The 22,186-nt window shown below is 44.6% G+C and overlaps 1 protein-coding gene across 1 annotated transcript in view; it reads right to left on the reverse strand.

The window, feature by feature from the left end:
- Window positions 1-22,186, reverse strand: part of SLC7A14 (solute carrier family 7 member 14) — a 103,339-nt gene that overhangs the window by 37,617 nt on the left and 43,536 nt on the right. The window contains exon 2 of the mRNA XM_024560528.3: window positions 14,752-15,208. Within this exon, the coding sequence (XP_024416296.1) occupies window positions 14,752-15,055 (304 nt within the window). The 5' untranslated portion in view covers window positions 15,056-15,208. The remainder of the gene's footprint in view (window positions 1-14,751; window positions 15,209-22,186) is intronic.

The following is a 22,186-nucleotide window of genomic DNA, read 5'->3' on the forward strand; positions in this document are numbered from 1 at the left end:
ACTAACTGTGGCCTTGAGCAAGACGTCCAGGCTGCTGAGCCTTAGTTTGCCCATGTGGAAAATGGTGATGGCCACTCCTGCTGTGCAGGATCCTGTGGATCTTCAGGAATTCAAGCATGATTCCTGGCATATTGCAGGCCCTCCTCCCATGGGAGCTGTGGCTATTATTATACATGAGGAAAAGGAATCTTGGAGAGAATGACTTAGCAGTAGCCTCTGGAGTGTTTAGCAGGAGCCCTTGCCTTGGAGGTGGGATAAAGAAGCAGGAAGTAAGTGTTGCTGGCTGATGGTTTTAGAGACTCGGCATCTGCAGGGATATCAGAAATTACCTAGCGTCTAGACCAAAGCCTTGTGTGCTCGATTCACTTCTAAAACAGAACATGGAAAGGTTTCCTCCTAGGTTTTAAATCTTTAGTCTGGAAACAACTGTCTTATTCCAAAACTCCGGTTAGAAATGGTGAGATAAAGAAAAAGTTCCCATTTTCTTGCTCAAACTTTCTTTATGAGAGCTACAGCCACTCATCCAGATGACCCTCATAACTGGGCTAAAAAGGCTTTGTGCAGAAAGTAAAGGAGAGTGGGAGTCGAAATGACAACCAGCAATTCTCTGTCACCCAAATATTTTGCAGCTTGTCACTCTGCAGGGGTGGGCAGTGCCCCCATTCCTAAGCAGATGGAAGTGGCATCAACAACGATGACACACCTAAAAAGCTTCTGTGAGGTGACCAGGCCACCACCCCCTTGCCATGAGAATTTAATGGACAGAGTTAAAGGTGAGCACCAAGAGACACACCTGAGCACTCCTGTGGTCTCCTCAATCCATCTGCGGTGCAGGTGGACCAAGTTTCCACTGGGACAGGCTGCGGTCTCAGCAGATGTTCAGGAGGGTGAGACACAGCAAATCTTTTTTGGGCCTGGATCTGCCCTCTAAGGAGGACCTTCCAAGAGACATCAGAAACCCCTCACAAGAAGGGTGCCATTTTGACTTCTTTGCAAATTGGGCCAATTTGCAGGGAAGGTGGAGCTGGGCCAGAGACCCAGGATTGGAAGACTGATGGAGAGAATCTTTCAGGTCAGGGGGTTTGGTTAGAGCTCCTCCTTCTAGTTTTTCTTCTTCCTTTCATACAAACACCTACCACTTTCACCTTCCTCCTTCTCCCCTCCCCCTTTCTACTCGGTGGCCCTCAAAACTTGAGAATTCTATTGGGCATAAATATGGAATTTGTATTTTAAGGAATGTTGCCACCTACTGGTCTATGAGGATGGAAAGACGTGTGTGCTTGGTAAATGGTACCGTGCACAGTCCCTGTGTGAAGCTGACAAGGATCTGCAGGTGGCTGTTCTTCCTAAGATTCTCCCCTAGATGGTCCCGATGGGGTGTTGCTGAGGGAGCAGCCCCTCCTGAATGCACAGGTGCTTGTGGCATTTTAGCTGACTTTTCTGCAGGACAACTCTAGTAGAGAACAGTGACTCCCTTGGATATGTTGGTGCCTTCACGAAAGAGGAATTCCTCCAAGGAAAATATCAAGTGCTCTTGGCCAATTTGTAGTATTGCCTGCTCTCACAGTGGAAAACATTCTGAGTAATGTTTGCAAAGGAGCAGGCATTTGTATCTATGGTTCACAGATAAGAGAAATTCATTAGCTTGGTTATTTTCTTAAAAAGCCTAAGAAATTACAAGCTGGGGTATAAAGTTTCAAGATGAGTAAATATAGCCGAGAGCTATTAAATTTATTCCAAAATAAATTATCTTTTGAAGTCCTGAAAGAGTTAATAGGATCTAATGATATGTTTTTTTTTGTGTGTGTATATATATACATATACACACACACATGTACAGTTATACATATATGTATATATATTTTCAACTATTCTGCACGGGATTTTTTGGGGGGCCAGATCCATGAAAATGCCCATGGTAAAGTCTACTGTGAATGTTTGTAATGCATATTAGCAAACCATTCCTTTTCACATATATGCAGCCACTCGGCGCTCAGTAAAGCACAGGCACGAGTTGTCTCCAAGGCAAATGCATTCCTTGGGCTGTTAAATCAAAGATTCCTCCTACCGCTTGAGATTCCCTCTTCTCCTTGCAACTCTATTCTGTGAAATGGGGTGTCTGTCTACCCTACACCCCAGAAACTGCTACTTCCAATCCCCAGGCTGTCATGGCAGCGGCCTTTTCTGAGTATTTCTGAAGCTTGGAACACCAGGGCTTACCCCTTTGTTTCCTTGTGTAAGAAGTTGTTCTTCCTTCAGTTCTATTCCTACTCCTCTGCCCACTTTTTTCTCGTCTCCATTTTTGCTTCTTATTTCTCCCCTTTGATGGTAGCTATTTAACCAAGTTTGGCCCCTAGCTCTTTTCCACATTTTGCTTTGGTGATCTCACCCCCTCACCAGGGCCAGTGGAATTTTCCAGGAGCCCCCTGATTCCCTTGATGGTCATGGTCCCTTAGCACTAGCCTCTGCGACCTAGCAATGTGAGGAGGGCACGAGTGTTCGGAGCAGGTGGCCTGGCACGTGCAAAGCTCCTGAGCTGCCAAAGCCAGCCAGGCAGGCTCTATGAACAAAGTCTGCCTTGTCCCAGGTGTCTGAGGCAAAGGCTGGCACTTGGCGTAACTTCTCTTTGAGGGTTTCCATCCGTACTCCCATCTCAAGTGGTCGTTCCATGACCATCGCGCCTTACTCATCTCCAGCCCCTATTTCACTTTGCCGAGTTGGGGCTGCTTAAATATCGCTTGTTCAGAGACAGCGCTTTGCCATGGTAACCCTTTTAATGTCCTTATAGCACTACTCACAATTCATAATTATTATATGTATTTATTTGCTTGTTTTCTGAGGCACAGCCTTTCTGTATATTTTGAAGCACAGCATTTTTGAAGGGGGCTGTGCCATAGAGGTGGCAATTCCTCTTAGGCAAATATTTTCAGAAGTAAACGTACACTCTTTGCACAAGGTTCATCTGGAGAAAGGCAGAGTAGGAGGCAGGCCTGCTGGGTCTTCTGTGGGGTATGCACTGAGAAGCTTCAGAATCTGAACCAGGACCACTCATCTGCATTAAGGACACATGTAGCCTTGTTAAGTTGGGGACCTGGCCAGTAGTAGTGGTAGGAGAATAATAATAACACCAAAGACTACTGAGCATTTACTATGTACATCAGTTACACTGAGCACTTTATATACACCATCTTATTTTTATGAGATGGTTATAGTGCATAGGCTGTTAATATTTTCATTTACAAATGATGAATCCAAGGTTTGGTCAGATTATCAGGACTCCCCAATCTTTTCCACCTGACAGGACACACCTAGATAACGATACTATTTGTATGGTTAGGAGAAGAAGGTCATGTGTAAGGGGGTGAGGCTGCTCATAGGCAGAGTGTACTAGCCTGGGCCCTCTGCCACCTCCCAGCTGCCCAGAGGGCTGAGGGGTCACCATGTTGGCACATCGGTAATTTGGGGGAAGCTCTAGGTTAAGTGGATTTCCCAAGTCATACAAGTAGTCAATGGCAGAGCAAGGCTCAGCTACAGGGACTAATTGCTACATGAGGTTGGTGTGTGTGTGTGTTGTGGGGGAGTTGAGATATTGGATCTCTCTTTACAAATCTATCCATTCCTAGATTATTAAAAAACAACAACAAAACACCTAACTCATACAGGCAATGTAATCCAAATTCTTCATTTTGCAGAGGGAGAACTTGAGGTCAAGAGATGTGAACAATTTGCCCAAGGGTCCCTCGCTGTTGGGGGACAGAGCCGGACCTAGATCTGACTTCTGGCCCAGGCCCTGTTGTGTGCTACAGTGCTCACAATTGTGGCACGTGTGCCTGTCTTCTTTCTTCGTATCAATGCCAAGCTCTTTGTCTGAGTTCTTTCCTGTGATCCTGTGCTCTGCAGCACCTCAGAGCTGGTGGCCAGTCCCTCCCACAGCCATGCCAGGTGCTCTTGGTCTGCGCTGTCCACTCTACTAAGTGCTGCTGAAGGTGTAAAAGAAGCCCAGGTTCTTCTGGGGTTTGCTGGAGGAAACTCATTTTCACAATCAGCAATTTGAAAGCTCTAGTTTCTATTATATAAAATATGTTCACCTTCTCTGAACTGGTAACTGACATCCTTCCTACAGGGCTGTCAATCAGCCCTGTATAGAACAGCTACATGCACTTCACAACACCCTTCTCACTGCTAACAGGTGACAGAAAGGTGACAGAGCTTAGAAGTCATTTTCGTGACCTGGGTTACAGAAGTTTTGAGCTAAAAAAGCACTCTCCTAATCAATAGAATACAATGAGCAATGGGTTTTCTTTTCTTTTTTTTTTTTTTTTTGAAACCCCAATAAGAGTGAGAGTTTCCTTGACTAATTTGATTTTCTTTGGTTACTTTTTGAATTTTGGGGTGTGTGCCTGCAGGAAGCAGCTTAGGGGTACCAGTCTGGAGGCAGACATAATTCAGCTCAGACTTGGCCTTTGACACTGACTGCCTTGTGGCCCCAGACAAGTCACCAAAAATCTCTGAGCCTTAGTTTTGACATCTACAAAAGGAGTATAATAATGGCACTTATTTTGTAGAATTTGTTGGGAGGATTATGCAACTGGTATTTAGCTAGTGCCAGGCACATTGTAAGTCTTCACTGATTTAGCTTTTAGGATTCACCATAAAATGAAAACACTAATAGCTACCTAGCAGGGGGGTTGGGAGGATTAAATGAGGTGATAAATGCACAGTATTTGCCTAATAAGAATAAAAACAATAATAATAATCACAGTGCCTAACATTTATTGAGTGTTTAATAAGTTAGGATGTCTCAGAGACTTTAAAAATATCAGGAGTAGCTGTAATCATTATTAACATTTCAGCATGTGGCTGTGTATTTGAACATTATTTTGGAGTTCTCATCTTCCAGAGGCTTGAAGACTGGTGTGCATTTGCTGGTCTTTACCCTCCTTCCCCACCCTCTTAACGTTGCTCCTCTTCTACCTCCCAGTACGGTTGAGAGCAGTTCTCAGATACGTTTGGAGGAACAAATCAATGCAAGTTTGTGGAATGAACAAATGATCTCAGATCAGTGAGAAGGGGTTGCACAAGAACCGATCTCCTGATGTTCACCTCTCAAGTCTGGTTTCAGTTTAAGGAGGGAAAAGTGGTTTGCTCTTAAAAACAAAACAAAGAAACTCACCAGGCCAGCAAAACAGACCCTGAATCTTTAGAAATCTTCCTTAGTCATGAAAATCCAACCTGAGATGAATGCTGGAATGGGGAGACCCTGCTTAAACTTTACAAAGGTCCTCGGACCTAGCCCAAGGAGAACGTTGGGAGCCTCACCTGTGGGAAAGGCATCTGTTTGATAGAGCTCTGCTCCCCTTACCACCTCCCCAGGGACTCACTTATCATGTGCTCACCTGCTGGCCAATCAGAGATGCTAAAGAGCAAATGAGGATGGCAGGAAATATGAATTATAAACCCTAGTGCTAAACCATAAGCTAAGAGGGCCAAGAAAAAGACTACTCAGTTTGATGATTCTTTATTGCCTTTTAGGCCCTTCTCATTGATTGCAATTGTTAATCCACATCTAATGAGAAATATTGGCTTCCAAGATCTCAGGGGCAGCTTGCTGAAATAGAAGACCTTGAGTTTTGGAGTCCTACAGACTCAGATTTCACTTCTGGCTCTACAACGAAATCTCTGCCTGCCTCGCAGGAAGTTACTTTAACCTCCAATTGGTTGGCTCCTCATCTGAGGACAGAACTAAAATCACCCCTCCCTCCACTGTGTTGGTGACAGAGACAGCAGGTGCTACATGAAAGCACCATCTGCAGTGTCCTGCACGCAAAGGTTAGTTTACTATCCCCCCGCGAGGGTGCTCTGCGAGGGTCCTCTCTCTATACCAGAGTTTTCTGTTTCTACTTTCACTTTCGGTCACCAGAATGGTGTTGTAGATCAATTATTGTAATGACATTATTTCAAAAACATTCTTATTTACTATGAGTCTTTTCTCAGCTAGAAAGAGTACTTATCTTTTTTCCCCTCAGCCTCCTTCATCCACCCATGCTCAAATCCTCTCCATCTTAAGTTTCCTTCTATCCACTGTTAGGGCCTAGCGCTTCGTAATCTCTTGTCTGTTCTATGCAGTATGCATACAACCAGTTTCGTCACCTCTCTTCTCTTCCCACTGTTGCTAAAATACATACCTAGTCATGCCACTGAACTTCTCAGCACCTACAGAATAATATATAATCTTGGTTTGGCCCCCAAATCCCTCCCCTAAGAACCCATTTTGTTTAGTGAATTATCTTGATGGATTATTTTGTTTGGGATATCATAGTCTTTGAAAAATGATCAGGATGAACTTGGAGGGAGATAGAGATTAGCAAACTGCTCTGGATAAGACAGAGAAAATCTTAGGGCTTGACAGTGAACAGTCTAAGGAGTATGAAGGAGAAAGGCTGCCTATCAATGGCGCTGGAAGCTGGAGCCAAGAAGAGAAGGTTGGACATTCTCTAAATGCAGGAAGAATTGGAGTGTCCTATATTTAATTGTAAGCTTAGTGTCTGCTGGAATGGACTGCATGATATCTCCCACCTCTGGCCCAAACTTTCCACAAAGTCTGCTGTACATGCAACATTGCCTTGTTGATACTTTGGGGAAGAGAATTGGGGTCATCTAGTTGGATGAAGAGGTGAAGAAAGGGGCATTGGGAAGTGAAGTGCAGAGTGGAGACAGAGACTCCATGGAAGCGGGGATTCAGGGTTGGAAAAAGTATGAGAAAGGTGAGACTCACAACTCCCTAGGTTTATTAAAAGGGGTCTAGATTTTCTAATGTATCTTCTGATTGTGCATTACTGGGAATCAGAACCAATTTTACTTAAATATTTCATGACAAATTGACCTCAGCAAACTGGAGGGCTTAGGGGTTATGAATCCATTATGAATCTGGCAGTGACAGCCAGTTTTCCTTTTTTTCCCCATCAACAGAACCTCTATGATACTGGGGTTGACAATATACCCAGTCAGAAGATGACATTCTCAGCCTCACGTATGTGGCCAAGTGTCCAGGTTTTAGCCAATGTAAGTAGTAGTTACAGAAAAAAGCTCATGAGAAAGGCACTTATAAAGGGGACAGAAATGTGGGAAGTGACCTGCCCCAACTTCTAATCTCTTTCCTGCCTTCTGGAACTCAGACGTGGTGGCTGGAGCTGCAGCAGCCATTTTGGATCTCAAAGTCACCTTGAGCATGGAAGCCAAGCATCTGGATGGCAGAGCAGAAAGACCAAATAGCCTGAGTCCCTGTGACTGTGGAGCCACAGCAGCAGCTTCCCCTCAGATTTCTTTTACGTAAAAGATAAGTGAAATTATCTCTCACTTCTAGTTCTCTATTTTATACAATTGAACCTAATCTGAATCTGCTAATACAGTAGCAGAATAGCAAAGTGATTAAGGAGTGGGCTCTGGAGTCAGAATGCTTTCACTCTGTTGCTTGATCTGTCACTCGTAAGCAAATTACCAAACTTTTCAGAAGCCTCCCAGTTCTAATATTTAATGAAAGGAAAATAATACCACTTATCACATAGGTTTTGGGTTTTTTTGTGAGGGTTAATAAAATAATGTGCTAAGCACTTAGAACTCTTTTGGTACGTAGTTATGTGCTCAACAAATGGTAGCTATTGCTGCTACTATTGCTATTATTACTAGTGTTACTATTACCATAGTTACTTCTCAGGTTTGGTGTTCATCTCCATCAATAAGCCATGGGCCTTCTAGGGTAGAGATAATTTCTTATTAATTTTGGTACTGCCCCAGGACCGGTGGTATATGGTGAGTACCTAATACATCTTTATTGAGCTATAGCTTATTAGACTTTTGCCAACTGTTTCTTCTAAGTGGATGATAAAAATGACTGGCATTGTGCACCGGGCAGGGGACTGGTGCTGTCTCTGTGTGTGCCCTGTCATTTTATCCTTACCCAAACCATCTGTGATGCGAACTTGAAGGGTTATTGTAGAAAGTCCATGAACTTAGGAGTCAGGTCTGTATTCTTTCTGAGGTTCAATTTATTGATATTAAAAGAGAACTGGAAATAAACTTAGAAAAAAAATTAAACCAGCCGTCCTTTACAAGAACTCAAGTTTGTAGGAGCCTCTTAGGGAAGGTTGCTTTTAATGGCCAGATGTCACTGGCATGGTGGCTTTGCTCTGTGTTTCATTCCAGTCAGCTGAATTAGAGAACCTCGTGAACCATCTTCCCTCCATCCATCAGTCTGTCAACAGAGCTGTAGGTGGTAACCAGGAAGAAAAACTATTTTCCCTCACCAGTGTACTTCCTCTGGTACACACAAAAGGGTTTTTAGCTCTGGTGATGGGCATGGGGTGGGTCTGGTTGTGGTCTGCTGGGCCATTAAAGGGTGGATCAGACCTTTGGACAAAGGGCAAAGGTGACAGCACAAGCTGTTTCCTCTGCAGTTTCCCTCCACTGTGATGGGCTGTGGGCAGTTATGGTGTTGGTGCCGGACTGGTAGGAGGAGCATGGGAAGTTATTGTAACTTTGGGTCTTGTTAAATCGTAGAGAGAGTTGCTCTCTCTCCTAGTCAGTTTTGTTTCATGTTATAAGCAGGCTAGCATTGTATGGGGAATGAGGCCACAAGGCTAAGAAACTCTCTTGAGAATCTGCTGGCTAAATAGTTTCTACCCTAACATACGTTTCCTCTTCTTGTAGGTCATAGCTGTAAAGAAGGTAGGTTCTGGCTTCTATAATAAGTAGTCCTTAATCCTGGCTGTACATTTGAATCCTCTGGGGAATTTAAAAAAAGCAATCCAGGCTCTACTCCAGTCCAATTAAATTAGAATCTCTGGGGATGGAGCCTGGGCATCAGTATTTTTAAAAATAAATAAACAGAAATTAAAAAAAATTCAAAGATGAGCCACAAACTGGGAGAAAATATTTGTGAGAACATATCTAAGAAAGGTCTTGTATTCAGAATACATAAAGAACTTTAAAAGTTAGTAATAAAAAAATGAAGAACCCAATAAAAAAGTGAGCAAAAGATTTGAACAGACATTTCACTAAAGAAGCTATATGGAACATAATCAACAAAAGAAAAAAGCAAGCAAAATATAACCAGAGACATTGAAATTAAGAACAATCTATCAGTAGCCAGAGGGGAGGGGGGAGGGGACAGTGGGGAGAAGGGTTTTTAGGAACTACTATAAAGGACACAGGGAGAAAACCAAGATGGGGTGGAAGCAAGGGAGGAAGGTGGGTTTGGCTGGGGTGGGGGGGAGTGGTGGGAAGAAAATGCAGACAACTGTAATTAAACAACAATAAAATAATTTTTAAAAAATAAGCTATGTAGATGGCAAATAAGCATATAAAAAGATGCCCAAATAGTAATTAGAGAAATGCTAATCAAAACCACACTGAAATACCACTAGATACTTTTTAAAGTGGCAAACAAACAAAACAACCACAAAAAAACAACACATGACAATAGTGAGGGCTGGCAAGGAACAGAGCAGCTGGAGCTCTTGCGTACAGCTGGTGAGAATGGAAAAGATACTGCAACTTTGGAAAGCCATCTGGCAGGTTACTATGAAGTTACATATACACTTACCACAAAACCCAACAATACCACTTCTAGGTATTTACTCAAAAGAAATAACAACTTGTGTTCACACAATAACCTGCACATAAATACTTATAACAGCTTTATTCATAATGGTCGACTGGAAATAACCGAACCGTCATTCAACTAGTAAATGGATAAGCAAACTGTGGTAGAGCCATACAGTGAGATATTACTCAGAAGTAAAATGGAACAGCCCACTGATACAAACAATATAAATTTATATTGCATCATGCTAAGTAAAAGAAACCAAACTCAAAAGGTTACATATTGAATGATTCCATTTATATGACATTCTGGAAAAAGCAAAAATATAGGGACAGAGGAGATCAGTGGCTGCCAGGGGCTGGAATGGGAGGAGGGGAAACGCACAAAGAGGTAACATGAAAGACTCATTTGAGGGTGATGGGACTCTTATGTAGCTTGATTATGGTGGAGGTTACATAATTGTATGGGTTGGTTAAATTCATAGAATTGTACATTTAAAAGGGTAAATTTTACTGTATGTAATTATTATTCAATAAAGCTGACCACCTCCTTCCCCAATCCATTATTCAGAAAAAAATGTCTTCAAGAGACTTAAATTCATAGTCAGGGTCGAAAGATATTGTTGGCACAAACAAAATTGCATCTAGGTTTGAAATTTGAAAACAGAATCTAGGTTCTGTTATTTAAGTTTCAATTTCTTTATATGTAAAACTGGAGATAACAAAACCTATCTTCAAGAGATATGAGCTTTAAATGTGATACTATATGGTGAGCTCCTAATAGAGGGTTTAGCACATGATAGAAATAAACACTTATTTAGTGTTATGTGTCAGGCATTGTACCAGGCACTTTACAGGCATCTCATTTAGTCCTCACAACTCTATGAATCAGGTGTTATTACGACCATTTTCAAAGTGGAGAAACTGAGGCTCAGGGAAGTTTTGGAACTCGCTCAAGTTCTCATAGGTAGTCAGTGGCTGAGCCAGGTTCCAAGTCTAAAATTAACATTACTAATTACTGTGCCACCTATGGAATCTTAATTTCGAACATTCCACTCTCCAATGTCACTTCTACCCTCCAGCACACTTCTTCAATATTTTTATTTCAGTGATTTTTTGAACTCATTGAGAGCACCAACTTCCACTGACCTCAGCACTTCTGAATCACCTCTACCCTCGTGTTCTCAGAGAGAGACACCTGGGGACGTTTGGAATATGTTGAATTGAGGTGTGTCTGGGACATCCAGATGGAAATGTTTGGTAGGCAGTGAGGCTTGGAAGACATGTATATGGCTGAGACATGAATTGTTATAGGCATGGGGGTATTGATGACGGTTGAAAGCATGAGAGAGTACATAGTCACCTTGAAGGGAGTGTAGGGTGGGAAACACCAACACTTAGAGAGCAAGTAGAGAAAGGGAAGTCATGAAGGAGAAAGAGAAGAAATGATCAGAGAAGTATAAGAACTTCATATTCTCACACAAAGTCAGGAGAATATTAAATGTCTCAAGATAGATGGCATGACTTTGTCAAATATAGCAGAGTTCCAGTAAGATAAGTGCAGAAAAATATCAATAAGACTTGGCAAAGGGCATATCATTGGTGACCTCAGTAAGTTTCATTTCATTAGGTAGTGGGGGCAGATGCCAGAAAGCAGTGGGTTGAGGAATGAATCAGAGGTAAGAGCCACCAACGAGCATTCTTGAGGAGTCTAAATGATTAGGAGAGGAGGAAGACTGGAAGTTGCTAGAAGAGAATGTGGTCCTAGGAAGAATTATATTTTAGGATGAGAGAGACATGACCTGGGGAAGAAGCCAGTTGAAGAGAGGATGAGGACACAATTGGAGAGGGGGATTATTGAGAGTATAAAAGGATAAGGTTAAGGGCTCATAGAATTGATTGACTTGAAAGTGAGGATGTTCCCAGAGGATGTTTCCTCTGAAACTGGAGGAAAGGTGGTGTGTGTGGGTGATAGTATAGGGACATATTTAGTGGTACAATATTTAAGGAACTCATGGCAGGTATTTTGAAAGAATCAAGGCTGTCTGCTCTAAGTGAAGAGTTATAAATTGAGCAGGGCTTATGGAGAACAATGAAAGTGTAGAAAAACCATTGAGAAGATTTGACAAAGGGCAAGTGAAAGAACTTGTGGACCCAGCAAAGGGAGGCTGGAGACCTTAACTTTGTGGTATGCTCCTATGTGAGGTTGAGTGACCTTTCCCAAGAGCTCATTCACCCAGGTGCAGACTTGAGAAAGCAGATTCTGGGATAGATTTTACTGGGTCATTTCAGAGGCTGGATGATGGCCAGGGAGACAAAGGGGTTTAGGAGCAAGCCCAGTAAGGGAATGAGCTATGGTCAGAGAGCATGGGGTTTTCATTTAAGGTTCGTGAGGCAAAACCATTCTAGGTGATGACAATACCAGGGTGTATCCACAAGAGTGGTGGCTGATGTGGCACCAGTAGAGGTGAGGGTCATGGGCATAGCACTGCCCAGTTATGGCTAGGCTGTGGTGGTAGATGGGTTTATCTGCCTGGATATTCCAGTTGCCTGGGATTATGGCAGATGCTGGGCTGGAGAGGAAGACTGTGAGCAGTGACTGGGAGGTGAGGAGATCAGAATAAATAAGCGTTGTGGGCTAGGGGGCGTGAATTTTCATGGATGTTTGTTACTGACAGGCATTTCGCCAAGAGCTTTGCATATATTTTCACATAACAACACCACCAGTTCAGCTCTATTATTATCCCCACTTTGCAGAGGAAAAAAACGAAACTGAGAACTTTGAGAGGTTCAGTAACTTGCTGAAGACCACACAGCGAGGCAGTGGTGGAGCTTTGCTGTGATGAAGGAAGAACAGGGATCTGGAAGGGGCAGTGGAAGCAGATCCCCCTGACCTTGTGAGTGGGTGAGGAGTGTGGGAATGGTATCCTCCCCAGGTTGGGTGGCAGGGCAATGGTGTCCTCAGGGTCCAACCAGCTTTTGTTTCTGGCCAGAAGTAGAAAAGCACCCCATGATATGATTATTGTGATACGGAGAAGCTGTCAATATGGGCTGATGATATGGGAGTGGAAAGAAGACAGTGGAGGGGAACTTTCTTTGTTTAGTGACAAAGGATAATAGAGTGAGAGGCCTGGTTGAAGAAACCTGCTATAAATATGTTAACTTTGGCACAAGTTGTTTTGGTCCTGGCCCTGGCTGGGGCTGTAGGAGGAATTCTGGCTGGCCTCGGCAGGGAAATGAATCAGTTACAAGGTGTGCAGAAATGTTATGAATGTGGCCATATTGAAGAAGGGGTGGGTCCCTGGTTGGGGGAGAAGCAGGCTTTTCTTTTGGTGCACCTGTTACTGGGCAGCAGTGCCAGAGCCTTCGGTGGAGCTAAAACCCAACCATCGGTTGGGTTTTGCTACCTTGTTTTGCTACCTAAAAACAAGCAAACTCTGGTTTGTAGCATTTGCTGGTTTCCGTGGTATGAATACTCCCACCACAACTGACTTCAGGGTAACCACATGGCCTCACTCAGCAAAGCTGGAAGAAGGTACAGAATCAGGGCTCATGGTGCAGTGCAGTACAGCATGGACTGGTCCAATCTTAGACCCACCCGAGCAGCAGAAGCGTCTAGGTTATGCAGCACCCATGAGCGCTGCGACGGGGGCAGGCTGCCAGAGTGCGACTGGGCCTCGTTCTGGTTTCTGAATGTAGTGTGGCATCATGAAGAATAAGATGTGGGTGACTCATTCATGGAATCATCGTGACCTGGGGGACTGGGCCCCAATAGGGTGGATCTGGAGGAGACTGTGCAGCCTGTATGAACTGAGCAGGACTCTCAGCCCTCTGCCCTGTGCCGTCTGTAGGCCCCCGGGTTACAGGTCTGCCTTCTGTCTTACTGTGGCTGGTCTGTTCTAGATGGTGACACTTTTAGACCTATAATTTATGGTAAAAATCTGGTGCCTTCTCTCAAATAATTTCTTTGCCAAATAAGTTAGAAAATGATTGCAATCAAGTTAATAGAATTTTAATCATCCATGAAATTCATTCTAGGTGAATAATTTATTTTATCTATAAGGAAAAAAATCCTTTGTTCTGCAGGAAACTTAATTATTAAAATATTCATGCATATTAGAGAATGACTTTAGAAAAAGAGGTAGTGGTAAAACTAGCAGGGAAGTAAGCCATGACTGAAGATAGATAAAATCAGTCTGGAAATATTTCCCTCATCAAATTGAAAGGGTATCAAATTCAAATCAGCGCACTTTCTGGTTGCATGTCTCTAGTCCATGCATCCCATGTGCACAGACCATTTTGCTGGATATACAATGTGAACGCAGACTTTCTTGTGATGGCATGTATCAGCACACAGACCTCCCAAAGTAAGTTCGCATTCCTATGTCTCATGAAACATTTGAAAAGACCATGACATTCACCCCTTCGTGGTGGAGCCACATGATCCACCTCATGCTTTTGCATTACAACCATCGAGAAGCGGAATATTTTCCTTTTCCTTCTCATTCAAGTTGTCTGTTGACCTATCCCTGGCATTCTGGGAAGGTACTGTATGGAACACAGCTCAAGAGAAGAGGAGGGAAGAGGAATGGGAAAGCCATTTCACAGATGATAAACGCTAGGTCCTGGTACCTCATTAAAAAGCAGATAATGAGTTTTAGGATTCTTTCTCCAGGTAAGAGAAGGCGCTAGTTGAGCTACCTCTGGAGAATATCAGTCGGTGTGGCAGATGGTGCTTCATGGGTCTCACAATGGCTTTGCATTTCTAGCTTGGTTTCCTCCTGCTGTGGAGTTGCAGTACCAGTTTGAGGCTCATCAAATCCCAATCATATCAGATTTATTGACTTACTTTGCTACTCTTCCTAGCCTTTATTTATTATTTATATCCTAGCTATATTCACTGTCCCCCTTATAAAAGAACTGATCTATCTTTCAAGGGAAGGGAAAGTTAAAATAAAAATGGAACCATTAGGACATGACAGGGAGTAGGAAGTTGGGAGATGGCTGGGCACCAGAACAATTATTTGTATCCAGAAACCAATGAAAAGTTTAGCTACTACAGTTGAACCAAAACTCTAGAATTGTGGGATGAATGACAATAGTCCGGCAAGCATGCTTTCCACAGACCTTCCGCTGCATGGAGACCCTTACCTGATAATATGGATGCAACGGCTGCAATGATGAAGGACACAATGACACCAGGTCCTGCCATTTCCTTGGCCACCAGGCCAGATACCACGTACATGCCAGTGCCCACACAGCTGCCAACACCAAGTGAGATGAGGTCCACGGTGGTGAGCACCTGGGCTAGCTTGGTGCCATGTGCTGTGGTGGCCCCTGTTCCCTCCAGCATGGACTCCACTGGTTTGGTGCGCAGGATCCTGGAGTGCATGGCATACCAGGCTGCCCCCCATTGCACCCGCCGGGGGTCCAGGGAGGCCAGGAAGCCACTCATCCTGAGTGGTAGGGGTTCTGGTGAAGGTCAACTGATGGTAGAGGGCTATGGAAGCCTTAGTGGGTGCTTCTGGAGCTCATCGAGTGCACAGGGATCTCCCTTTTAGGAGAGGTCCAGAGGGACCCAAAGCAGCCTTCTCCTGGGCATGAATATCTGCAGGAAAAACACAAGCAAGGAGATGAGACTAAGTGGGGAACAAACCATGACTCAGAGGCATGCTGGGAGAACTGGCCTATCCTGTTTACTCTTACACAAGAGCGTTGCATTTTCCCCTTTGTGTCCCCTCCACTCCTGAATGACAGTCTATAGCTCACTCTGTGTTGCATAGTTGTTCTGAAGAGGCTGGACTGAGTCAGTGCACTGCCTCTTGCTTCTCTGGGACCTTCTAAGTTCCTTCACTTCTCTGTACTTCGGTTTCAATTGTACAATGGGGATAAGAAAGTCAGCCTAATGTTTATGTGAAGATTAAATTAAAGTATGTCTGAAACAAGCTTAAGACAATGCCTGGAACATGGAATGTGCTCATCTGTCTGAACTCTAAGAACTTTTTACCTGGCTTGGCCAAGACTTGATCTGTGATTCTTGGGCACATCCTCTGGGGACACAACATCCTCAGTTTTTACACAAGGATGTAAAATTAGTCTAGGTCTTGCTTTGGAACCTTGCTCTCAAACTAAATTAAAAACATGTTTTTTCTTTGTTCTACACACCCAAATATATTTCTAATGAGCATATTTTAGTCTAATAACCAGGAAAATACAAATAAATACAAATCAAGATTAGTTAAACATGTCATAATTATTTTAAAATTTCTTAACACAATGAATGATGAGCAGAGCTCTAATTTATCCATCCTTAATCATAGTTCACTCTGATTCTGTGTGAATTCACTCATAATTCATACAGAGGATGTATGAATTGAAGTAACAAATAGGTTGACCATTATGAATGAATAGTGTAATCAAAGTTTTCACTTGACCTAGTGAAAAATGTTTTGAACATTTTCTTGCTTTACAAAGATTGGGGATGGGAGAATGCTCCTGGCATTTGGTGTGTGGGCCCCAGAGATGCTAAACATGTGGGAATATCTCATCAGACATTCTTGTAGGTGAAAATTCTGGTTATGATGATCTGAACCTAAAACCTAACTCTGTTTTAAATATAAACACATGGGATTGGGGGGATGGTATTAATACACAATTTCATCAAATTTTTCAGGAATACAACTATAAAATAAATTGAAGGAAGGTTGTAATTTCTTTAGAGGAGGAGTTCCTCTCCATTTCAGAAAACCAGCCCCCCCCGCCCAGCAATGCCATGTGGTACTGCATCTCCCACGCTGTACCACACATGTAACAGCCTGCCATTTGGAACTGGCCCATTTGCAGTATTTCTTCATGTAGTGCATGCATCTGAAAGCTTCATTTGGACATGCCTGAGTGTTTACGTACTGCAGTATGTTATCTAGAGGCAGGTTCTCCGTGAGTTTTGCTTCAGGACATTAAAGAGGGGTGTGGCGCTCACTTATTACAAAAGAGATAGAGTTGAGAACTATTGTCTTAGATGATTTCAAAAGTTTTGTCAAGTTAGGAAATTATATGAAGCTACTGTCTTTGGAAGTCAGCAGCATTATAAACGTCTATAAAGGAAAATGTAAAGTACAGCTGAATATCGTACTGTGCTGATAAGCATAGGACATTTATGTCTATAATAAATACCAGCCCACATAATCTACCAATATTAATGCATACCACTTAGTACTTAACGTAACACTTGTCTGCTTCTAGAGCTTTTGCAAACACAACCTAATTAGGAGAATCATGTGAAATGTGGCAGTTTGGTTCACAGGAGTTGGGGGCATGGCCTTACTGCTTAAATTTCCTCCTGGATCTGACAGTATTGCTCTCTGCTGGGTTGCAATCCTTGACAACACCTTGAAATGCCAGTCCAGTTCGATGCCACCATATATGCCAGAGTCATTTAAAAGCCTAGACTGTCAGCAACATTCTTTTTTAAAAAAATATTTCTACATTTGTGAGAAAATGTGTCACACACGTACCAGGAAAGCTGAAAGAATGACTGCTTTGCTTAACCTATTGAGCTCTTGTGGGGAATCTCGCGTATTATCTGTTTAATTGCAACTCAGCCAGCCTATAGTGAACATCCATTATGTGCCAGGCGTGGGTTAGGTTCAGGGGTGCTGAGACATGGGAGCTGCTCTCACGGAGCTTCCCATCTAGAATGGGAGGTAAGCCAAGTCACAGCACGAAGGAGGGCTTTGTTTGTTCGTTTTTCTGAAAAGTTATTTTTCCTGTTACAAAAGCACAGCATGACTGTTGCAGAAAAAATCAAACAATATAAATGATGACATTCAGTGTGGAAAGACAAAGCATGTAACACAATACACAGGTAGACAAATAGAACCAGGTGGCTTCAGAGAGGGATAAGGGCTATGTTGTGGATTGAATTGTGACCCCTCAAATCCATATGTTGAAGATCTAACGTGCAGTACCTTAAAATGAGACCTTATTTGGAAATGGAGTCATTGCAGATATAATTAGTTAAGATGAGGTCATGCTGGAATAGGGTGGGCACCTAACCAATATGACTCCTTATAAAAAGAGATTTGGACACAGAGCCATACACAGAGAACAAAGTGTGAAGATGAAGGCAAAGGTCAGGGCCATACATCTGTAAGCCATGGAACACCAGGGATTTCTGGAAAAGCACCAGAGGTTAGGAGAGAGCCACAGAACAGATCCTCCCTCACAGCCTTGGAAGGAACCAACCCTGCCAACACCTTGGTCTTGGACTTCCAGCCTCTAGAACTGTGAGGTCATCAATTTCTGTTGCTTATGTCACCCAGTTTGTCGTTCTTTCCTATAGTAGCCTTAGCAAATGAATACAGGCTGCAGAGGAAATCAGACAGGGTGCTGAAGGGGCAGAGGGTTAGGGTTAGGCTCCTGACCCTCAGGAGCCATAGTGACACTGGCTCCTGAGTGCCAGTCATGCCAGATGTCACTCTTCCTGCAGGCGGTCCACAGTGGAAAACAGGAGTGGCTGTTCTGGGAACTGAGTGATCACGACTGGGACAGGGTGAGGAGGAGGATCTGAGGGCTGTGTGACAGCTTTACGTGTGTCCACTCATTCAATGCTTACAACAAAACCGCCTTTACAGATGAGGCAGCGGAGGCTGGGAGAGGCCCAGTCACTTTGTGGAATTCATGGGCCCATAAAGTCAGAGCTGGCGTGTGGCTCTGGGCCGTCCACTCACAGAGCTCAGTCCTTACTCCTGGCTCTCCTGCCTGATGTGGGCAGCGTCAGACTGCTGAGGGTCCCTCAAGCCAAGAGGAGGGGCTTGAGTTTATGCTACATACAGTGTGATGCCACGGGAGGGTTTTATTCTGGAGAGTGACACAACGTGATTTATATTCTTAAGAGCTCATTGTAGCTGCTGTGCAAAGTTAACTGAGCCTGCGCAGCGGTCCCCAGCCTTTTTGGCACCAGGGACTGGTTTCGTGGAAGACAATTTTTCCACGGACAGGGGTGGGGCAGTGGGAGGGGGAGGACAGGAGTCGGAGGAGCTCAGGCAGAAGCTTTGCTAGGTTCGCTGCTCACGTCCTGCTGTGTGGCCCAGTTCCTAACAAGCCAAGGACAGTACCAGTCTGCAGCCTCGGGTTGGGGTTGGGGACCCCTGAACTGAGGAATCATGCCCAACAACAAGTTGGTCCCAGGACGGAGGTACAAGGTGAGTGAAGCGTGCACCTGCTGCTGAGGGAGGCAGTGGGTCGCCATCCTGGCTGCACAGAGTTTCCCAGGGGTCTTTCAGAAACACTGGTGCCTGACCCCACCCCAGAAACCCCAATTTAACTGAGCTGAGGTGTGGCCTAGATACAGGGATTTGTTAGAGCTCCCCAGGTTATTCTAGCAAGGCAGGGTTGGGTCCACTGCCCTATACCACCAGGCATGGCTGAAATGCTGGGTGTGGAAAGCCACATATTGCCTGTGATGATGGATTTTTATGTGTCATCCTGGCTGGAATTAGGGATGACAGATAGCTGGTGAAATGTTATTTTTGGGTGTGTGTGTGAGGGTATCTCTGGGAGAGATTAGTGTTAGAATTGGTAGGCTAAGGAGATGACCCTCATCGGTATGGGTGGGCATTGTCCAATCCATTGAGAAGAAAAAGGCAGAGGAAAGGTGAATTCGCTGATTCTGCTTGAGCTGAGACTCTGTCTTCTCCTCTCCTTGGACATCGGTGTTCCTTGTTCCTTTTAAAGTCAGACTGGAACTTACCCACCGGTCCCTCCTGATGCTCGGGCCTTCAGCCTCAGAGTGAATTACAATGCAACACTGCCTTTCCTGGTTCTCCAGCTTGCAGACAGCTAATTGTGGGACTTTTTGGCCTCCATAACATGGGAGTCAATGCCTATAATAAATCACCTCATATATATCTGTACACATATGTAGCCTATTGATTGTGTTTCTCTGGAGAGCCCTGACTAACCATCGCCATTTTCCCCGTGGGGCCACAAGTCCGACAGACCCGTCCTGTTCCTCATCCCGGGCAGGCAGCTGGGCCTCTCAGCAGCTGTCTCCTGTTGCCAGTGACCACGGATGCTACGCTGTCTGGAGACAGCCTCTGGGATACTTGTCCTGATCAACCTTCATCAGAAAGTGTCACAGGGACACTGAGCAATGAACCAGGCTTGTTAGAGAGGTGGTGGCTTCTATTTAATAGACAATTAGAAACCATGGTGAAAAACACAGAGACTCGAGGAGCAGAACAGTTGAGGGTGGCGAGGATTCCTTACTGGCTCTGTTCCCTCCACGTAATTGCCCTCAGGGCTTGCCTTACTGTTGCAAGCAGGGGCTTGGGGCATTTCCTGTCTTGGTTGGAAATCTACTGGAGGGAACAAAATGTACAAGAGAAAACATACTTCTAAGTGGCTATTGACAATATCCATATTCATTACCCCCAGATTATGTTACTCAAAGATAGTTTTGGAAGCTCATTGCTGTTGTCTTTCCAAGATGAGCAATAAATGTGTGTGGTGCTTTCTCCAGCACTTTAATTCAAGTGTCTCAAAATACTTCACGGCTTTAACTAAGGAAGGCTTACAGGACCTCTGGGAGAAGAGAGTCATCATTGTGGTGTTTGCTGGGTTGCTGGAGGGTTCAGCAGGCTCTGAGTATAATGTCGGTAAGAGCAGGTTCGGGTGAGGATGAAAATAATTACGGCTTAGACGTTTGCTGAGGTAGGATTACTGAATTAGACTGGAGTCTGCCTTTGGAGGAGAGGAGAGGGAGGAAACGAAGGATAACAAAACAGTAAACAGCCCCAAATCATTCTTGCCTGATTTTGCAAATACACTAAGGGATTACTGAAATCCCTTTATGACATTCCCTGTGAGTAATTGTCCAGCCTTTGCTGAAACATCTGGAGCAGCAGGGAACATTGGCTGGTAGAAGCAGCCTCTTCACACGGTTGGACAGTTACAATTGCAACAGAATTCTTCTAATCAGTGTCCCCTGGCAAACCGAGTGAAAGGTGCCTGGTCTGATGAGCTCCACCTGGTTACTCAGGGTCAAGAGGAGCCTTCTGAGCTCCTCCCCCCGACTCCTGTATCCTGGGGTCCTGTGCTGACCCTTAACCCCTCCAACCTCACTGCTTTTCCTCCTCTGGGTTGAGCTCCTGGCTCCTGGTTAAGGACGTAATTCAGCAGCCAGATTCCCTGGGTTCAAATTCTGGCTCTGCCCTTACTAGCTAAGTGACCTTGGGCCAAGCCTCTGATGCTCCAATGTGGACATCTATGAAATGGCATAATAAGTGTACCAAGCTCACAGGGTGCTGGTAAGGAGGGAAGGAGGAAGTACGAGTGAAGCTTTCAGCACAGTGCCTGGCATGGCATGGCAGCCTCATCTCGAACTGCCCTGCTCTGGCACCTGACCGGGTCTCTTGGTCCCCAGCTGCTGACACCTTTTCCTACCACCTCCCCCTCCCCCTCCCCCTCCATAGGTAGCTCTCAGAGGACCCTTGGTCCACTGCCCAGTCCTTATCCAGGGCTTTTCACTGCTGAAACTCCTCTGCAATTCTGGCTGCACAATGAACCCCCTGGCACTCCCTCTGCAAGGGACTCGTGCTTACCTTTCTCAGGTTTGCAGAGAGTGGCTTTCTCCTTTCCTGTGTTTTGTTATCTAAAGGGGCATCTCAGCAGGTTTGCTTGGGCCTGTGGGGGTTATACTCCTCTCACTCTTCTACACCCTTGACTTCTCTGCCCAAGATGTAGACACACTGTTGGAGGGCTTGGCCTTGGGGCTTCACTTACCGTCAGCACCCTATCCCTGCAAGTGTGACCCCTTTCTGACCTTTATGCCTGTGACTCACTCAGCCAGTCTCTGATGGCAGAGTTTCCACTGAGGGCCTGGCTTCTGTAGCTCCTGTCGTCCTCCCAAGCTTGCCACTTACGGCTCTGTGTTTGCACCCCGACGGTGAGTGTGCTTGCCTGTCAGTCACTGTGACTTTACACGGGAGGCCTGACACAGGTCCTATGCATCTGAATCTCAGGGTCTGCCCGGCCCTCGCAAAGCGCCCTAGGAAGCTGGATTGATATCTATGTTCTGGTACTCTCTCCTGTTGCCCCCAGTTTTGTTCTCTGTTCTGTACATGTAAGGGCTAATCTGCCTATGGGAAAAGACTTCACGTTTTCGAAGGCAATGAACGTATCTCGGATGGAGTCTTTATCTTTCCCAGACTAAACATCTTCGGTTTCTGCAGTGACCAGCAGTGTCTCACGTGTTGAAGCTTCTAGAGCGGTCACATTCTGTTTTGTACGTCTTGGGCAGGCGCAGTTTATTGTGCTTGACAGTTTTGGGCCGTGACCGAGCGGTTAGGAAGATGTCTTGTCCTGTGTGCGTGCATGTGCCTCCTACATCACACAAGGTTGATTCCTGACAAGCTCACTCAGGTACATAATTGGCTTAAAGACCAGGGTTTCTGATTTTTCAGATAGCTAATCTCCCCAGTTATATCTTTGTTAAGCGTTTGATAGATCAAACCGATCCCAAGTATTTTTGGATCACCCACCATAGTACTTAACGATGTGTTAACCCATTTATATTGTACACGGA

The sequence above is a fragment of the Desmodus rotundus genome, chromosome 2 (assembly GCF_022682495.2).
Source record: "Desmodus rotundus isolate HL8 chromosome 2, HLdesRot8A.1, whole genome shotgun sequence".
In the NCBI taxonomy this organism is placed as follows: Eukaryota; Metazoa; Chordata; class Mammalia; order Chiroptera; family Phyllostomidae; genus Desmodus; species Desmodus rotundus.